Source organism: Candoia aspera, chromosome 1, assembly GCF_035149785.1.
Source record: "Candoia aspera isolate rCanAsp1 chromosome 1, rCanAsp1.hap2, whole genome shotgun sequence".
Classification (NCBI taxonomy): Eukaryota; Metazoa; Chordata; class Lepidosauria; order Squamata; family Boidae; genus Candoia; species Candoia aspera.
In genome coordinates, this window is record NC_086153.1 from 207,508,323 (window position 1) to 207,523,322 (window position 15,000).

The 15,000-nt window shown below is 35.9% G+C and overlaps 1 protein-coding gene across 1 annotated transcript in view; it reads left to right on the forward strand.

Annotated features, from left to right (window-relative positions):
* The window catches only part of GTDC1 (glycosyltransferase like domain containing 1), a 238,027-nt gene that overhangs the window by 192,723 nt on the left and 30,304 nt on the right, over positions 1-15,000 (forward strand). The window contains exon 6 of the mRNA XM_063318392.1: positions 11,376-11,485. Coding sequence (XP_063174462.1) covers positions 11,376-11,485 — 110 coding nt within the window. The remainder of the gene's footprint in view (positions 1-11,375; positions 11,486-15,000) is intronic.

The following is a 15,000-nucleotide window of genomic DNA, read 5'->3' on the forward strand; positions in this document are numbered from 1 at the left end:
CAAATGTTTCTAGCCTTGTTTTGTTGGAAATGAATGGCCTGATCCTTTGGCCTCTTGTGCCAGGAAGAGTCTGTGGAGAATCAAATGCTTTTTTCATCTGCCAGAGCAACGCTGTGACTTGTGGCTTTGCTTCACTGTTGAGGCTGAGCCAAGGGCACAGCCGGCCCAAGATATTTTGGCTGCTGGAGGTGAAGGACAAGACATTGCCTCCCCATTCCACATGCAGATGTCATTTGGACTGCAACTGCATTGTGCTTCAACACTTGCATCAAGACAATATCCTTAGTTACATCTTGGTATAGGGGAGGCAAGGCAGGCTGCAAGACAGCCAGAACTCTCCTCCAGTTCCACACCATTCCCCACCCTTCAGCTTTCACTACACCACAGAGCTACCCTTACTCTACCTAATGCTACATTACCTAGTAGGCCTTAGCCAAAGGCAAGCCAAAGTGCAACAGCAGTTAGCTGTGATACAACATAAGCCAGGTTTCTGTGGTCCTAAAGATTGTGACTACACAATGGGGAATATTATAGATCCTGTTGCAGATTTTACTGTGTTTGAGACCAACTTTCAGAATTCTCTGATATCTGCCTTAGGAATTCTAGGGGAATTCTAGGTCCTCAAACCATATCTGAAGGCATCCAGTTTCATTCATACCTACCCAACACTAATACCTTGATATTCCAACCCTAATGCTGTGGGTAAGAGGAATGAGCGAATCTGTCAATTCCAGTTTCTCTTTTTTATTTCTCCAGTTGAAAGTTATTTTGTCATGTTTCTGCATAAGTTTGAGAATATGTTAAAAAAATGATTTGCACAAAAATTGATATGTATTTTTCCTAATGTATACATAATCTATCTGACAGCCATTTTTGCAAACAATTTTTACAAATGTACTACGTTTTTATTGTTTTCATAATTTATATGCATTTGTATTTTATTAATCATCTTACACTGCATTGCAAAACTAAGAAAAATATGAATCTTTAAATATAAATTGAATTTCAATTTGACTGATTTGTATGTGCAAAATTAGGATGCAAGTGGCATTAATTTCTCCATATGAATTAAAAAAGATATTTTAAAAAAATCCTGCTAGTTTACATTCTGACTGTATTACATGGTGACATTCTTTATGAAATAAAGAAGATTGGTATACAACATAGCATATATTACAGCAGTTCACGTGGGTGATAAAGTGTCCTAAAATAAATAATTCTTTGACTATGGCCATCATGTACATTAACAATTGATTTAAGATAAGACCCATGGATTTCATAGTTCATTGTCTGACTTAATTAACATGCAGAAACATGAAATGTAAATTGTATAAATACATAAATGCAGATTGAATTTAAATGAATGATTTGTAAATAGTCACTGCAAAATTGGCACATTATTACCGCTATTGTTGCAGCTGATACTCATATACACACATGTGTTTGTGTGTGTGTATACATTTCTTTTGTTTAAAAATGTTAGACAGATCAAGAACCCTAAATCTGTTTACATAGTTTTATAGATGGGATCTAAGAACGAGGCTTAGTGAATTGTTCAAGACCACCAACAAGCCCCATAACTGACTTGAGGCAGTATGTTTCTTGAATTAAAGTCTAAGTCTTTCATTCTTGGGCTTCAGTGATACTTTCACACATACAGTACATATTCACATAACTCAAGCAAAGAGCTGTATCTTCTTTCTTAACAATTGTCAAGAAACAGTAGCTTTACATTACATCAAGATTCATACACGTATCCTGTGGGCAAGAAAGGTAGGCAGAAGGTCAAATCAAGTAGAGAAACAGCTGTATGATGATGCAATAGATAGAACTTTGTCCTACATTGGATTAGAGCACGTATTCCAAAATCATAAATTAATTGAAATCAGGATTATGGGCAAAGACTTAATATATTCATAACAGAGTGTCAACTGAAAGCAGAGGCTTCCTTGGTAACACAATAAAGGAATACTATCTTAACATATTTGGGATATTTTTTCCTTTTGTCAGATCATGTTAGAAAATCTTTTAAGATGTCATGAGCAAGTTGAGGTACACTGCATCATAGAGAAGTCATTTTTGTATTTTGTTGTCAGGGTTAGGTTTGACAGATACATCCCAAATAGTCTTTGGAGGATCCTTTCTGATGAGATAAACTACTAAACAATCCCCTTCTTCTACCATCTCATTCAAATGCCAAACCTTTGCATTTAATTTGCATGGTGTGATTTGCCAAAATAAAAAAGACTTGCATAATTGTAGTTGAAAAGTCAGAATTAATCTATTCACTTCTGTAGTTATTACTATCTGATATGGCACACTGATAGGTAGCTACTGTATGTGGGTAATTGGTAATAAAACTACATACTGACATAACAGTGTTAAGCACAAACTTTTTTTTTTTTAATGAGAACTTTAAACATAAAAAGGTGGAAGATACTTAATTGCCTGTTGGTTTTTTTCCTACCCCTAGATCATTTTTAAAAATTGGGTTATCATTGGTTTTGAACAATTTGCTCAGGAGATTAAGCAGCAGCTCTCATTCTTGCCCATTTAGCTTCCCTTTTAGTCTCTAGACTGGCATTTCCCATATTATTACCAAGCATGAAGCTGAGACCCGACCTTGCCGAAATGAAGACTAGTCGGGTCCTTGATAATTAGATTACTACTCCTAGTACTGTTCTGTTTGATTTTATAATGGAAAGACGTCATAGGAAAATCAAAGCTCTAGTTTGATAAAACTGGAGTTATGGAGACAAACAGGCCTTACAAATTTGGATGTTCTAGCAGAACAATTGAGGTGGCAGGAATAGCTGCTACTTAGACCAGATTAGCTTTACTTGCTTTTGTGAATTAAGGAAAATGTAGTGGGTGATGGTGGTGGTTGGCAAGTGGGTAGATATATAGATATATATTTCTTACCACACTTCCTAATTTATAGTAAAGACTAGAGGCCAGATCAGAGTTTTCCTGTAGTAACCCGATCGGTACATTGTTTCTCTCATTTCATCTGTGCTCACTCTGTATCTACTGCAAAGGAACCAACATATATTCTCAGAATATAAAGAATGTATACACCTTCTGTCATATCCGATTTGCACAAGGCATTGAGGAATTGCCCATTGCTTCTTTGAAAGTACATCTAAAGCCATTAAAAAAAACCTAAAGCCATTGTAATTCTGGTTTCATTTATGTTTTCGAAGGGGAAGTACCAACAAAGAAGTCAGTATTTTTTCTTCTAATTCATCCTAATTGGTCCTTCTGATCTGAATCATCTTCTCAGTTGCCTTGCAGGCTGCTATCACATCCTACCTTTCCACAGCCCTTCATGCAATCCTTCACCATTCTGCTCATCGGATACAGGACTGAAGTGGCTACTAATGTGATAAAAAGAAGGGACATTATTACCTCTACTGAAAGTTTAAACTTCTTTTTTAAAATTCAACCACTTGTGTCACTTGGCCGTTATCATCACCACTTGCCTTTTTCCTTTTCCAGTAATAAATACTTGTGTTGTTGTTTTACCTGTTTGTAAAAGAGAATGAGGAATCTGAGTGCTATATTCACTCTTTTACCATCCAGGAGGGAAATGTTTAGTTCTAATATGAGAAAGAATAAATCTTTTTGCTGCTTTTGATGCCTCAGATTGAATTCCTTTGATATGTCCTTCAAGTAATGCGGTTGTGCTACACTGGCCTCAAATCTTTGCAAAGGATGAGGGGACCAGGCCTTTCTTTCATTGTCTATTGGCCTTAGTTTGCTGTTATTGGAGGACGTGTTCTTGCTGCTCCTGCCAACCACTCCTCCCTAGAAGGAAGATTTTGTAATTCAAGGTGAATGTTATAAGAGGATGTTTATAGAGAGCCAGATTGGTTTGGGAGATTGTGACAACCGTGTTAAAGTAGAAAAACTTTAGATGCAATGGTTGCCTTGCCCAGGAAGATATTCTATTTTAATCTTTCCGCTCTATTATTAATATTATGGGTTCTGATCTAGTTTAGAGTTGTTGGATTATTATTTTGCTGCAGTTATATATGAACCTTCTTGGACTGCCAATATTGTTCTCTTATTAGATCAGGTTGCATAGCAGTTCAGTAGGCTTCTTTATATGTATTGGACTACAACTCCCATTATGAGTGGTGGAGGCTTCTGTGCGACCTCTCAGGATAGGTTGGAGAGGCTACTGGTACATGGTACGTAGGACAGTAGGTGTATTCAGGTGGGCCTGGAACACCACGTATGAAGTGCTGCATCATTTACTGATCTGTTCTTGTTTGAAGAAGCTAAGTATCTTATACTTTCACTTCCCTGACCACAGTAAAAAATATTTCCCCCTTTTTACAGTGTCTTCTCTCATTAATGTAGATATATTCCTGGGATGAGAAATGATGTTTCTTCTAATTATGGTTACATATAGTTAATTTCCTTTTTAAAAGCTTGGTGTGAAAGGCAGTTACTTTTATAAAGCTCAGGAAAAAATTGATATAGCTGATGTTCCTGTTGCCTTAGCAACAGATTTATTTATTAGGGTCTGAAATGACATGAGTTAATATACCACATACCTGCTGATCGGCAAACTCTCCTTATTTCAGCTTCAGTTGACAATTAAGTCCTGGACAGCTACAGCCAGGGGTTAATGTTACTCATTAGGAGAACTAGGTCATTACTGGAAAATCAAGGCACTTACAGTAGCATGGATAAAATACAAAATTCAACACCTCCACGAGTGAAGGGTTTTTATGTTAATTAACCTTACTTTCCTTGCATATAAAAAAATATTTCATATGTGCATATGACAGAGGATCAATTAATTGAAAAGTAAGCATTTGCTGCTTCCCCTCCTCTTAGTTGTCTTCATTTCCTTTGGAAGGTTTTCATTATTTTAGGGAAAATACTTATGTCTATATGATGAGTAAAAGAGGATATTAAAATTAAGAAGGGAATCATCATGGAAATCAGCTTTACCACAAGGGAATGAGCAAATAAAAGCCTTGGAAATGAAAATAAATAAGCTTTGCTAATACCTCACCTAAGGAACAGAATATAAGCTCAACAGAGCTTGGAGATGTTCAGGGGTATCATTTTGATTCTGCCTGTTAAGCAGTTACATAGTTATCTGACCTTCAGAAACTGAAAATTTGAAGAACTAAATTTATGTTTGTGATGGTAACTATCGTACTTTCAGGAAAGTATTCAGCAAGTTTAGCAATACTTTTTCATTGTGTGTGGTTTTAGGAGATATTACATATATATGCCATAAGTTTTATTCAGTTATCTGAGCAGGTATTCTAACTTATAAGTGGAAAAATGAAACTTCCTTCTGTTTACTTTTTTCCCTGCATTTTCTGTTCTGACACATTTAATAATAATTATATTCTTGCATTCTTTATATTTCAAAATTTTCTGCTCAAGAACTTTAGATGTTTTCACATCATATTTTCTGAAGACTAAATGTATTATTATTAGATTTCTATCTCACCTTTATTTTGTACAATTCAAGGTGGCATACATAGAAATGTATCTCATCTTCTATTTTCCACACAGCAACCACCCTGTGAAGTGAGGTGGGCTGGAGAGAGTGACTGACTTGGGTCAAAGTCATCCATCCACCTTGCACACCCAAGGGAGGACTAGAGCTAATAGTCTCCAGGTTTCTAGTCCCATACCTCTACTACTGTTTCTCTGATTTATGTATAAAATAGCAATAGATACAAGTGAGAGACCTATAAAATGGTTCCAGAACTCCAGAAAGCCTTCTTTACCTCTGTAAGAATTCAAGGGTCAGATCCTGATTTTTCTCTCTCTTCCGATATGGGTTGCTTCCTAAGGTTTTACATTGTGGGACCAATGCTGAATCTGAATATTCTCAGTTTCTTCTTGAATGTCATTTTCATTATGCTGTTGATAGTCTTCCTCCCTCCCTCCCTCCCTTCTTCTTTCTTTCTTTCTTTTCTTTCTTTTTCCTTTCTGACTTTTTTTTAAACTTTGCCTGAAAACTCCTAAGATGTGATATTTCTTGAAAACCAAGGAAGATCTGTCTTGAATCTCAGGAAATACCTGTTGTGCTCTTCCAGATGTTCTTGGCAAAGTAGTTATAGATGTTCTCTATACACACAAGTATTTGTGTGTGTGCATTTGTGTGTGTGTGTGTGTTTCATGATTGTCCCTCCTTGTTTCCAACCCTCTTCCTCACATTCATGTAGCACAAAGCAATATTTTTTAAAGTGTTGTAGCAGCCATGATGCCAAGAATGGGGAGGGTGTATGGTGAGGATCCTCCATGTGAATTTAGCTGTTACCAGAAGTGTTATCCTACAGGTGACTGGATATGAACAACTATTCCTGAGGCTAGAATTCAGGGACAAAGAATAGATTCTGCCGTTTAGCTGACTAACAACATCTCTTCATGAGTTTGAGCTCAAGCTCCTCTGTGAACTGCATATAAAAATGATCTATCAATTTAGCACTTTAAAACCATTATTAAAATCAAATCAGTAATTAGCAAAGACAGCCAATATGATAAAAATCATCAATCAGAATAAACAATAAGGGTTCCTGTCTAATCTGAAAAAGTATTTCTCTATTATCATGAATAAGGTAAGATCTAATATTTTAAAGCCTTACGTTAGTAGAAATCCAGACTTGAGATGTGGTATTCTTTCTGCAATGTCTTCTTCCTTAATTTGTATATATTTAGTGATCACAGCAGTGCATACGGTACTAGTTTCCCATGCAAATGTTGCTGAACTCAGGAATATTCATGGGAAGAAATTTTCCTGAAAACCTGTAAAGTTTTTTTCCTGAATGGAGCAAAAGAATTTGACCTTTTCCTAGCCATCTCTAACCAATGTAAACTATTTTTTTTCCGACCATCCTTTCCCAACATCCATACCTCTAGTTTGAGGAAGGCTAAAGTAAGCTGAAGGAGTGCAGAGAATTGAAAAGAGTATACCACTTTTAGGGGGGGGGGTTGCTGATAAACAGAAAACTGTTGAGAGTGCATCAGTGTAGAAAAGAAGATTTAATCTAATAAAACCAGTGATTTTTATTATCCGTAGTTCTGTTACCTGTATCAGCTGACCCTAGATGACCAAGTCATTGCAGCAGGCCACAGACTGTGTGGCCAGTAAAATATGCACAATACTGCACACACATACCACGTCTATTATCTATTAAATTTAGAACTCATTTCCTTCCAGGAGAAAAGGCAGTATATATAATTCTCTCCCACCATCCTCCATGTTATCTTCAAAGCATTCCTTTCAGAAGGCTTGACTGAAAGAACATCTTTTATCTCGTGATTAGGAAACCCTGTCTGAGTTTCCCCAATCTCTTGCAAACAACACACTATCCTGACTAGATAGTGTCTAGTCACTATCCTAACTAGAGAGTTTTTTATTTACTGGACTGTTCATTCAACAGTTTAATAAGATGTTCCTATTGTACCTGTGACTTTGCTATTCATGTGCTTGTGTGTTGTTTCCTAATGTTATAAGTAAAACCTCTAAAAAGTTCACAATTAGAGGTGTGGTATTCCTTTTCTTATTGGATGCTGGGAAGCTACTCCTTAGAGCCCTCTGCGTTGGTAGAAAGTTTGGCAGTAGGGTTGAAGATAAATTCCCCTATAAATTCTATAGGGGCCGGAAGAGATCTTGCTCTATCTTCTCTACCTTCTCTATGGGAAAGCAGCTCCTGAACCCACAACTGGCCCAGATGTTATTGCTGTGGCTGCACAGATTAAAGATTGTTAAGGATGTGAAGATTGGGAGCGTTCTCACAGTATATATATATATATATACTGTATGTATGTGTGTGTGTGTGTGTGTTTGTGTGTGTATAGAGAGAGAGAGGTGTGTGTGTGTGTATCCCACTATATACACACACACACACACATACATATACACACACCACTGTGTGTGTGTGTGTGTGTGTGTGTGTGTAGGTAACTTTAATCATTGCAGAAAAAGTGTTTATTTAAGTTGATTTTATACTTATACCCAAAGCTCCTCACTTGTCACTTAGTACACTGTTTCCTCATATAATGACCAACAATTGCTCCTGGTAAGAGACAATAAAAACTGGCAGAGACAACACGTAGCAGACATGACTTGTAATTAAGAGTCTAACTTGCTATTACAACTTAACACTTTCATTTCTCATTGAACAATACCTCTGTCTTTCTTTTTGATGACATGTTAGAAATCAGTTATGGTACTTTAAGAATGCATATGAAATGCAAATGTTCGAAGGCTTTTCTAAAATATTATAAAAGCAATATACTTATGTGTGTACGTGTGTAAGGTTACGATGACAGTTTGGTTTCTTGGAAATTCTGGTTTTGCACAAGTACGTAGCATTTTAGTATAATTTTATCAGCATCATCAGCCAATATTAGTGTGATGTTGGATTCTCTAAATGCTGTCTTGTTTTAATCACAAGTGCATACCTGAAAGCAAGGTTTTCCTATTTTATTTTCTGATGCTTGGAAAAAGTGAGTTCCTACCTCATTGTACATTCATAAAGCAGTATTAAAATGTCCATTTTCCCCATCTCTCTCCATTCTGAGTCCTTTGTACAAGTGAAATAAGAGAAAGCTCCTTTTTAAATGTTTTAAGAAGATTAAGATTGACCTTTTTAATATTGCTTTTAGCTTAGCTTATTTATAACCCTTTGAACACACTCAGTGCCTTCAGAGATTTGCACACGTGTCAGTTGTGTATGAAATTATTTTGTATCATGATATATCTTAGGAGACATCATCCGGTGAAAAATGTGAGTTGGGAGATTGTTACTTTCCTGTGACTACTAAAAGGCAGTAGTTTTATATATGCTTACTTCTAGTTCGTTTCTGAAGTGCATAGGGCTTACTTTCAAATAGGCATAGCTAGGATTGGGCTTTAAATGCCCAAACCCTGATTGCATCCTTCATTTTGTATATGCTTTTCTTGTAAGGAAGCACTTTATCATTCATGTAAGTAAAGTCCTAATTTTTCAATAATAAAAACACTTTCTAAAATGGTAAAGAGTATATAGGAACTGACCTTGTGAGAATGTTTAGTCCAGCCCCTTTCCCAGTACAGAAATCCACTACTACAACATCCCTGACAGATGGCCATTGAGTCTTTGTTTAAACACCCCCAGTAAATGACCATGGAATTAATGCACATCTAAAAACATCACTGATTTGATTGAGGTTGAGAAGAGCAGCGAAGGATGCAAGGGTGATAAGAGGTTCTCAATGTAAAACAGACTATTTTTGGTGATGCTGAGAGTGTGGGGTATGGAGTAATGTTAATGGGAAGTATAAAAAAGATGGTGGAATGCTGAAGTCAAAGAAGATGAGAAAAGGTCACAGTGGATAAGCAAAAAAATGCATATAAGGGGATGGTTGCTGGAAAAAAAATGAGAGGACAATGCATTGTTAAGGGAAGTAAGTAATATGGAATGTAATTAAAAAATTAAAATGATGATATTATTTGGTACCTCAGTGAGGTGTAGGAATGCTGGAAGGAGTATTTCAGAAATTTCTGACACATGATTTAGTCTGGTTTTGGTTTCTTTTTGGAAGAATATTGTAACATATATAAGCAGATGTCTGGGTAAATGTTTTCAAATTAAAGATTACAATGTTATTTTGAATTATATTCCAGAAGTGTGGAATCTAAACATTTCAAGGAGTATTGGTAATACCAGGCATGGGGAATAGCCAAGAGAGTTATATCGAGAAAGAAAGAAAAAAATACTTTTTTCTGTCTCTCTTGAAATGTTTTAATTTATTTATTTATTGCATTTTTCCACCGCCCATCTCGAAACAACTCTGGGCAGTTTACGAAGAAATTAAAACAGTAACAATTAAATATCAATTAAAAGATATATTATAAAATATAAATATACAAATATAATAAAAGCTCTAAAATATAAAATATAAAACTAAAACCCCAGATGGTGAAATTACAGTATTGTTAAACTTTCTCGGGGCCACATCATGGTGCCAGCCACCCCCACGACAAACTATCCCCCTTCCACCCCAGATTACAATTAAAAAAAAAAAAAGATTTATGTGGGAGTTACAATGCTGTGTGAAAGAGTGGAATTGAAGCAAAAGCTGTAAATGTTAGTTTATAGTTAGTGTAAAGTACAGTAGTTAGTGTAACTGGTTCACAAGATGGATCTCTAAAGGCCCCCTTGGCAACAGCTACCAGCTGCTCTTTGAGGTATGAGCCCAAGACAATCCACCAGTCTCACCAGTCTGTTGCACACCTGTCTCAAATGGGAAGTGCAGTCCCATCCATGACAAAATATGGAGAGTCCCCAGTACCAGGGGGCCCAAATATCCACAAGTTGTAAAAAAATATAGATTTGCAGATATAGATGGTATAACTAGAAAAATGTTAAAATACAGATGTGTGCTTGTACAGTGGCTGTGTAACGTGTTTAAAATATTTGTAAAGACTGCATCTGCATTTGACAAGTGAAATAATGCCATTATTGTTCCCCTGTACAGAGATGGAGTTAAAAGGCAGTGTATTGATGTTGTATAAGCAAGGATGGTTTGCAAGGATAGAAAGAAACAGAGAGCTATAGTGAAGGATGTTGAAAGCTAGAGAGAGCTGTATTTCTTTTTTGTTTTTTACCTTATTTCATTACCTTTATTTTCTTTGGCTTACTGTTCTGTACACCTTTTCTGCATTCTCCATAATATTATGTAACTACTATTATACAAAGTGTGTAATGTATGTTTTAGCTGGACAGTCTGTAATGAACAACTAGAGAGTTTTTTATTTACTGGACTGTTCATTCAACAGTTTAATAAGACATTCCTATTGTACCTGTGTCTTTGCTATTCAATGGAATGTCCATTTTGCTCTGTTTTAAAACTTGCCATTACTCCTAAAAACCAGTCTGACACCTAAGGATGGGCTGCTTGATTATCTGAATTATAGAGATGAATGGATTCTAAACCAGTTTAAATCTGGAATTATGGTTTTAATTTGGGGCAAAACTACTTTTTTAGAGTGATTCTGAACCTGTTGTGGAAATACATAAAAGGTTTATTGAACTGCCTTCCACTCTACACCAAAAAGGTGTCTGTCATCTGTTAGATTATTCTGTTCCATAGAGCTTCAGGGCACAAGGTACCACCTCTTAGCAGATGTCCAGGCACTATCAGTTTTCATGGTTGGTTTACTGCTATATGAAGTCTGGTAAGTTTTTTAACAAGTTTTTATGATGCACTGGTTTTATGATTATGTTTTACCATCTTACTATGTTGTGGGCCATCTCGAGGTTTGTATGGAGATGGCATAAGAATTATGGACATAAAAATAGAGTAAATAAACAATCTAAAACTCAAGATGCATTCTGTTTCATTTCAAGGGAACACGATAAGGATCCTGAAAGTTTCTTTAAAGTGCTGATGAAACTGAAAGAGATGGAACTGAATTTTCATGTATCTGTCCTTGGAGAAACCTTCACTGATGTTCCAGGTATTGATTGGGCTTAGTCTGTGAGTTGTATGTATTTACATAGGTATGTTTAATACCTTTTGCATTTACAAATATTACAATTCACTCATTAATTTTCTTTCAATCAAAGTGAGCAGTTGGGATAAGATATCAACAGAAAAATAAAACAAATTATTATTATTTTACCTGAAAACTTAAGGCTGCTATTTTATAAATCTCATCCTGGAAAGAAGGCCCACTGAACTCAGTATGATTTAACTTCTGACTATTTATCTAATTAAGTGTCTCGATCTTTTATGTTTAAAATTAGTTCCACATTTGTGATGGAATTTTATATGTTTGGATAGATACACAAACATTCAGAACAGAAAAACAGTGAACCCTGTTTTAAGGTGGGACATGCTTCAATAAAAATAATGTATACAATTAAATTTTAGAGAACAAAATGTAAAAGAATGAATATACATAGGCAGATAGTGCGACCTGCAGCAATTACAGAGAAAATGCAATTATGTCTATATAATTACATGTCTTGTAAAGATTGCCATATGTACCATTAAGAACAATGTAATTCTTACTACAATTTATTAGGAAACAGTAAACTGTCAGGAAAAAATCCTATCAACCAAATTACAACAGGTGAAACTAGGCACAATTTGATTTTAACTATTCTTTTTTGGTAGAATTCAGCTCCACCTAAACTTCCACCAGTCCAGCTTGTTAAATAGTACTCTTTACAAGTTTCTCACCATATAGCAGAGTGATCTAAAAATGAAAGAAAACTCATATCTTCTTTATCTACAGTATAGATTAGTGAAGACTGTCTTCGGTGAGAAGAATAGACTCTTGTAAATTCAAGTGACATGTGAAGGTGGTCAAATGTAATTGTCCAACAAAAAAAATCCAGACAAGTAGAAACAGGAATAATTAATCCAGGAGGGAACTGAGTGCAATTGAAAATAAAATAGTGAAGCCGGCATGTCTCTAAGGGAAAACAAAATAAATAAAAGGGCATTATAAAAAGAAGAAACAACTTGGATACTACGGAAAGGCTCAGACATGAACAGCCAAAAAACTAACTTGGGGAAGAAAGGCTAGTTTGAAAGTAGAAAATGGGACAGGTTGAAGGTAAAGAAAGATCTGTTCAAGGGGAAGACAAGTTGTGGTCTAAAGTGGCAAAAATCTAAACAATTAGTAGTGCCTGCTTTTAACTGTTTCTTAGAATTTGAAAAGTTTAAGATTATTTAAGATTATGGACTGAGCCTTAAACAGAAATGCCTTGATCTGTAATAAATCTTAATAGTTGGCATGTTTGAGAAGGAATTTTTCAGTTTCCTTTTTTTTTCTTATTAACCAATATACAACACTCAAGACAGAGTCAAAAAATCTTGATATTGGGAAATACTGACGAGCCAGTCCAAGTATGCCAAAAAAATTAAGCATGTGAATTTTATTACGTGGTGTCTACCTGTCCTGTTAGATCTGGCAGGAGAGGCATGCTCCGGGTCCCATCTTCAAGAGAGTGTCATCTGTTAGGACCCAGGAGGACAGCCTTTTCTACCATGGCATCTGCCCTCTGGAACATCATCCACCCAGAAATAAGACATGCCCTGACCCTGCTGGCCTTTCACAAGACAGTAAAAACCTGGCTTTGCCATTGATCCTGAGGCCCTGATAGCATGGGTGAACCTGTGTCATGGCTTGTTTGAGTGGTTGTGAGTCTTCTCAGCTGCTATTTTTATGTTGTTATTGTTTTTTATTCTGTTTTACAGAATACATGAGCCATCCAGTGTCATGTATATGAGATGGGTCGCCTATACATTTACTAAATAAATACATTCTGTGAGTTTAATGCACAGAAAAATAAATTCCACATAATGTTAGTTGGACATCAGATACCTTTACAGATCAAAGTTTTTTGGTGTTTTTTTTTTAATGGTTTCTGTGCTTGTAATCCCAGTATTTGGATTTTGTCCTGCTTTTTTTATGTTGGCAGTTTTCTTGTTAACAAAGTTTTTCTATGTGGATCAATCACCCACAGATGGTCAAAATACTAAACACTCTGGAGAAAGATTTTGTTTGTATAAGCTGTCTTTTTTCAGGGGAATAAAATCTAGATTCAAGTATTACTGAGATAAAGATATAAAGTTTTGATTCAACAAGTCAAAGGTCACTTCTTCTCAGAAAGTCTGTTTCAACTTTTAGGCCATGAGTGTCTGTTATGTTTACAATATCATAAAATTAGTTCAGTTTAATGTCTTAGCCATTTGTTTATTGCACCAAAGGACTTATATTAATATAGTGAAAATGCATTTTTGTAGCTGGGAAGGTTCTCTAGGTGCTCATAAGTCCCAATCCTATATCCATGAGTTTGATGGGAAGAGCCTTACAAATTTCAGATAGCATTATGCTTCATTCCACCCTTCCACCATTCTATCTGCAGAGGTAGGCACCAGACTTCAGTTAGGATGAACATATTATGATAGACATCTAATAGCACACTGAAGCAGATAACAGACAACTTACATTTCTGCTTCCCAATGCAGAGAATATTTGCTTGTTGTTCATTCTCTAGATCTGTACCTTTTGAAGAGAATACATATTGGTTCATAAAGCATTGGAAAAAAGGTATAACTCACAGCTGGAGCATATGCTTTATCCAGAAAAGCTCACTGATTCATTTCCTTGTAGGTCCAATAGGGCTGAGAAAGCATCCTGTTCTGAAATCCTAGAGCAGTGTTTCTCAACCTTGGCCACTTTAAGATGGATGGACTTCAACTCCCAGAATTCCTCAGCCAGCATGGAGAATTCTGGGAGTTGAAGTCCACCCATCTTAAAGTGGCCAAGGTTGAGAAACACTTTCCTAGAGAATTGTGGCCAGAGTAGACATTGCAGTACTGCACTAGATGTACTCTTTCTACCAGGCCTACAGCTAGGGCCTGTGCTCCCTGCCTTGCTTTCATGTCTTATTTGTGAAATAACATTCTGTCCACCTGGCATTCTCTGTTCAAAACGATTGCTGACATCTGTTCTAAATTTGAACCAAATTATCCATAAGCCTGCTTAGTTTAAAAAAATAACATGAAAGTTAACTTTTGTAAACACAAATATATGATGGGGAATGCATTTGTTTTACTGAAAGTGTAGATTGTAGAAGCTAGCCAAGATCTTGCAAAAGTTACTCAGCAATGATTCACCTATTTCTTCTATAGTGCTTTCTTCCTTTCCTTTCCTCTGTTTGCTGAATGCTTTAAAAGAAGTCTAGTTTTCTGTGGTGCAGCGAGAGTGGATATCAAGCATTACCTGCCCAAAAAATATTTAAGCCCATGATTCCACAGTGGGATTGCTAAATCTCAAAGTCTCAAAAATTAGACCTTGTCCAAGAAATAGAAGTAATCTAGCAAGAAAGGTCAATATGAATAAGTATTAAACAAAAGTAATGGGGATGGGAAATATATTTGCCTTTAATTTCCTCTAAGGTCAGAAGAGGTCCCACGTTCAAAGAATCACAGCATCTTATCATTTGTATATTCACT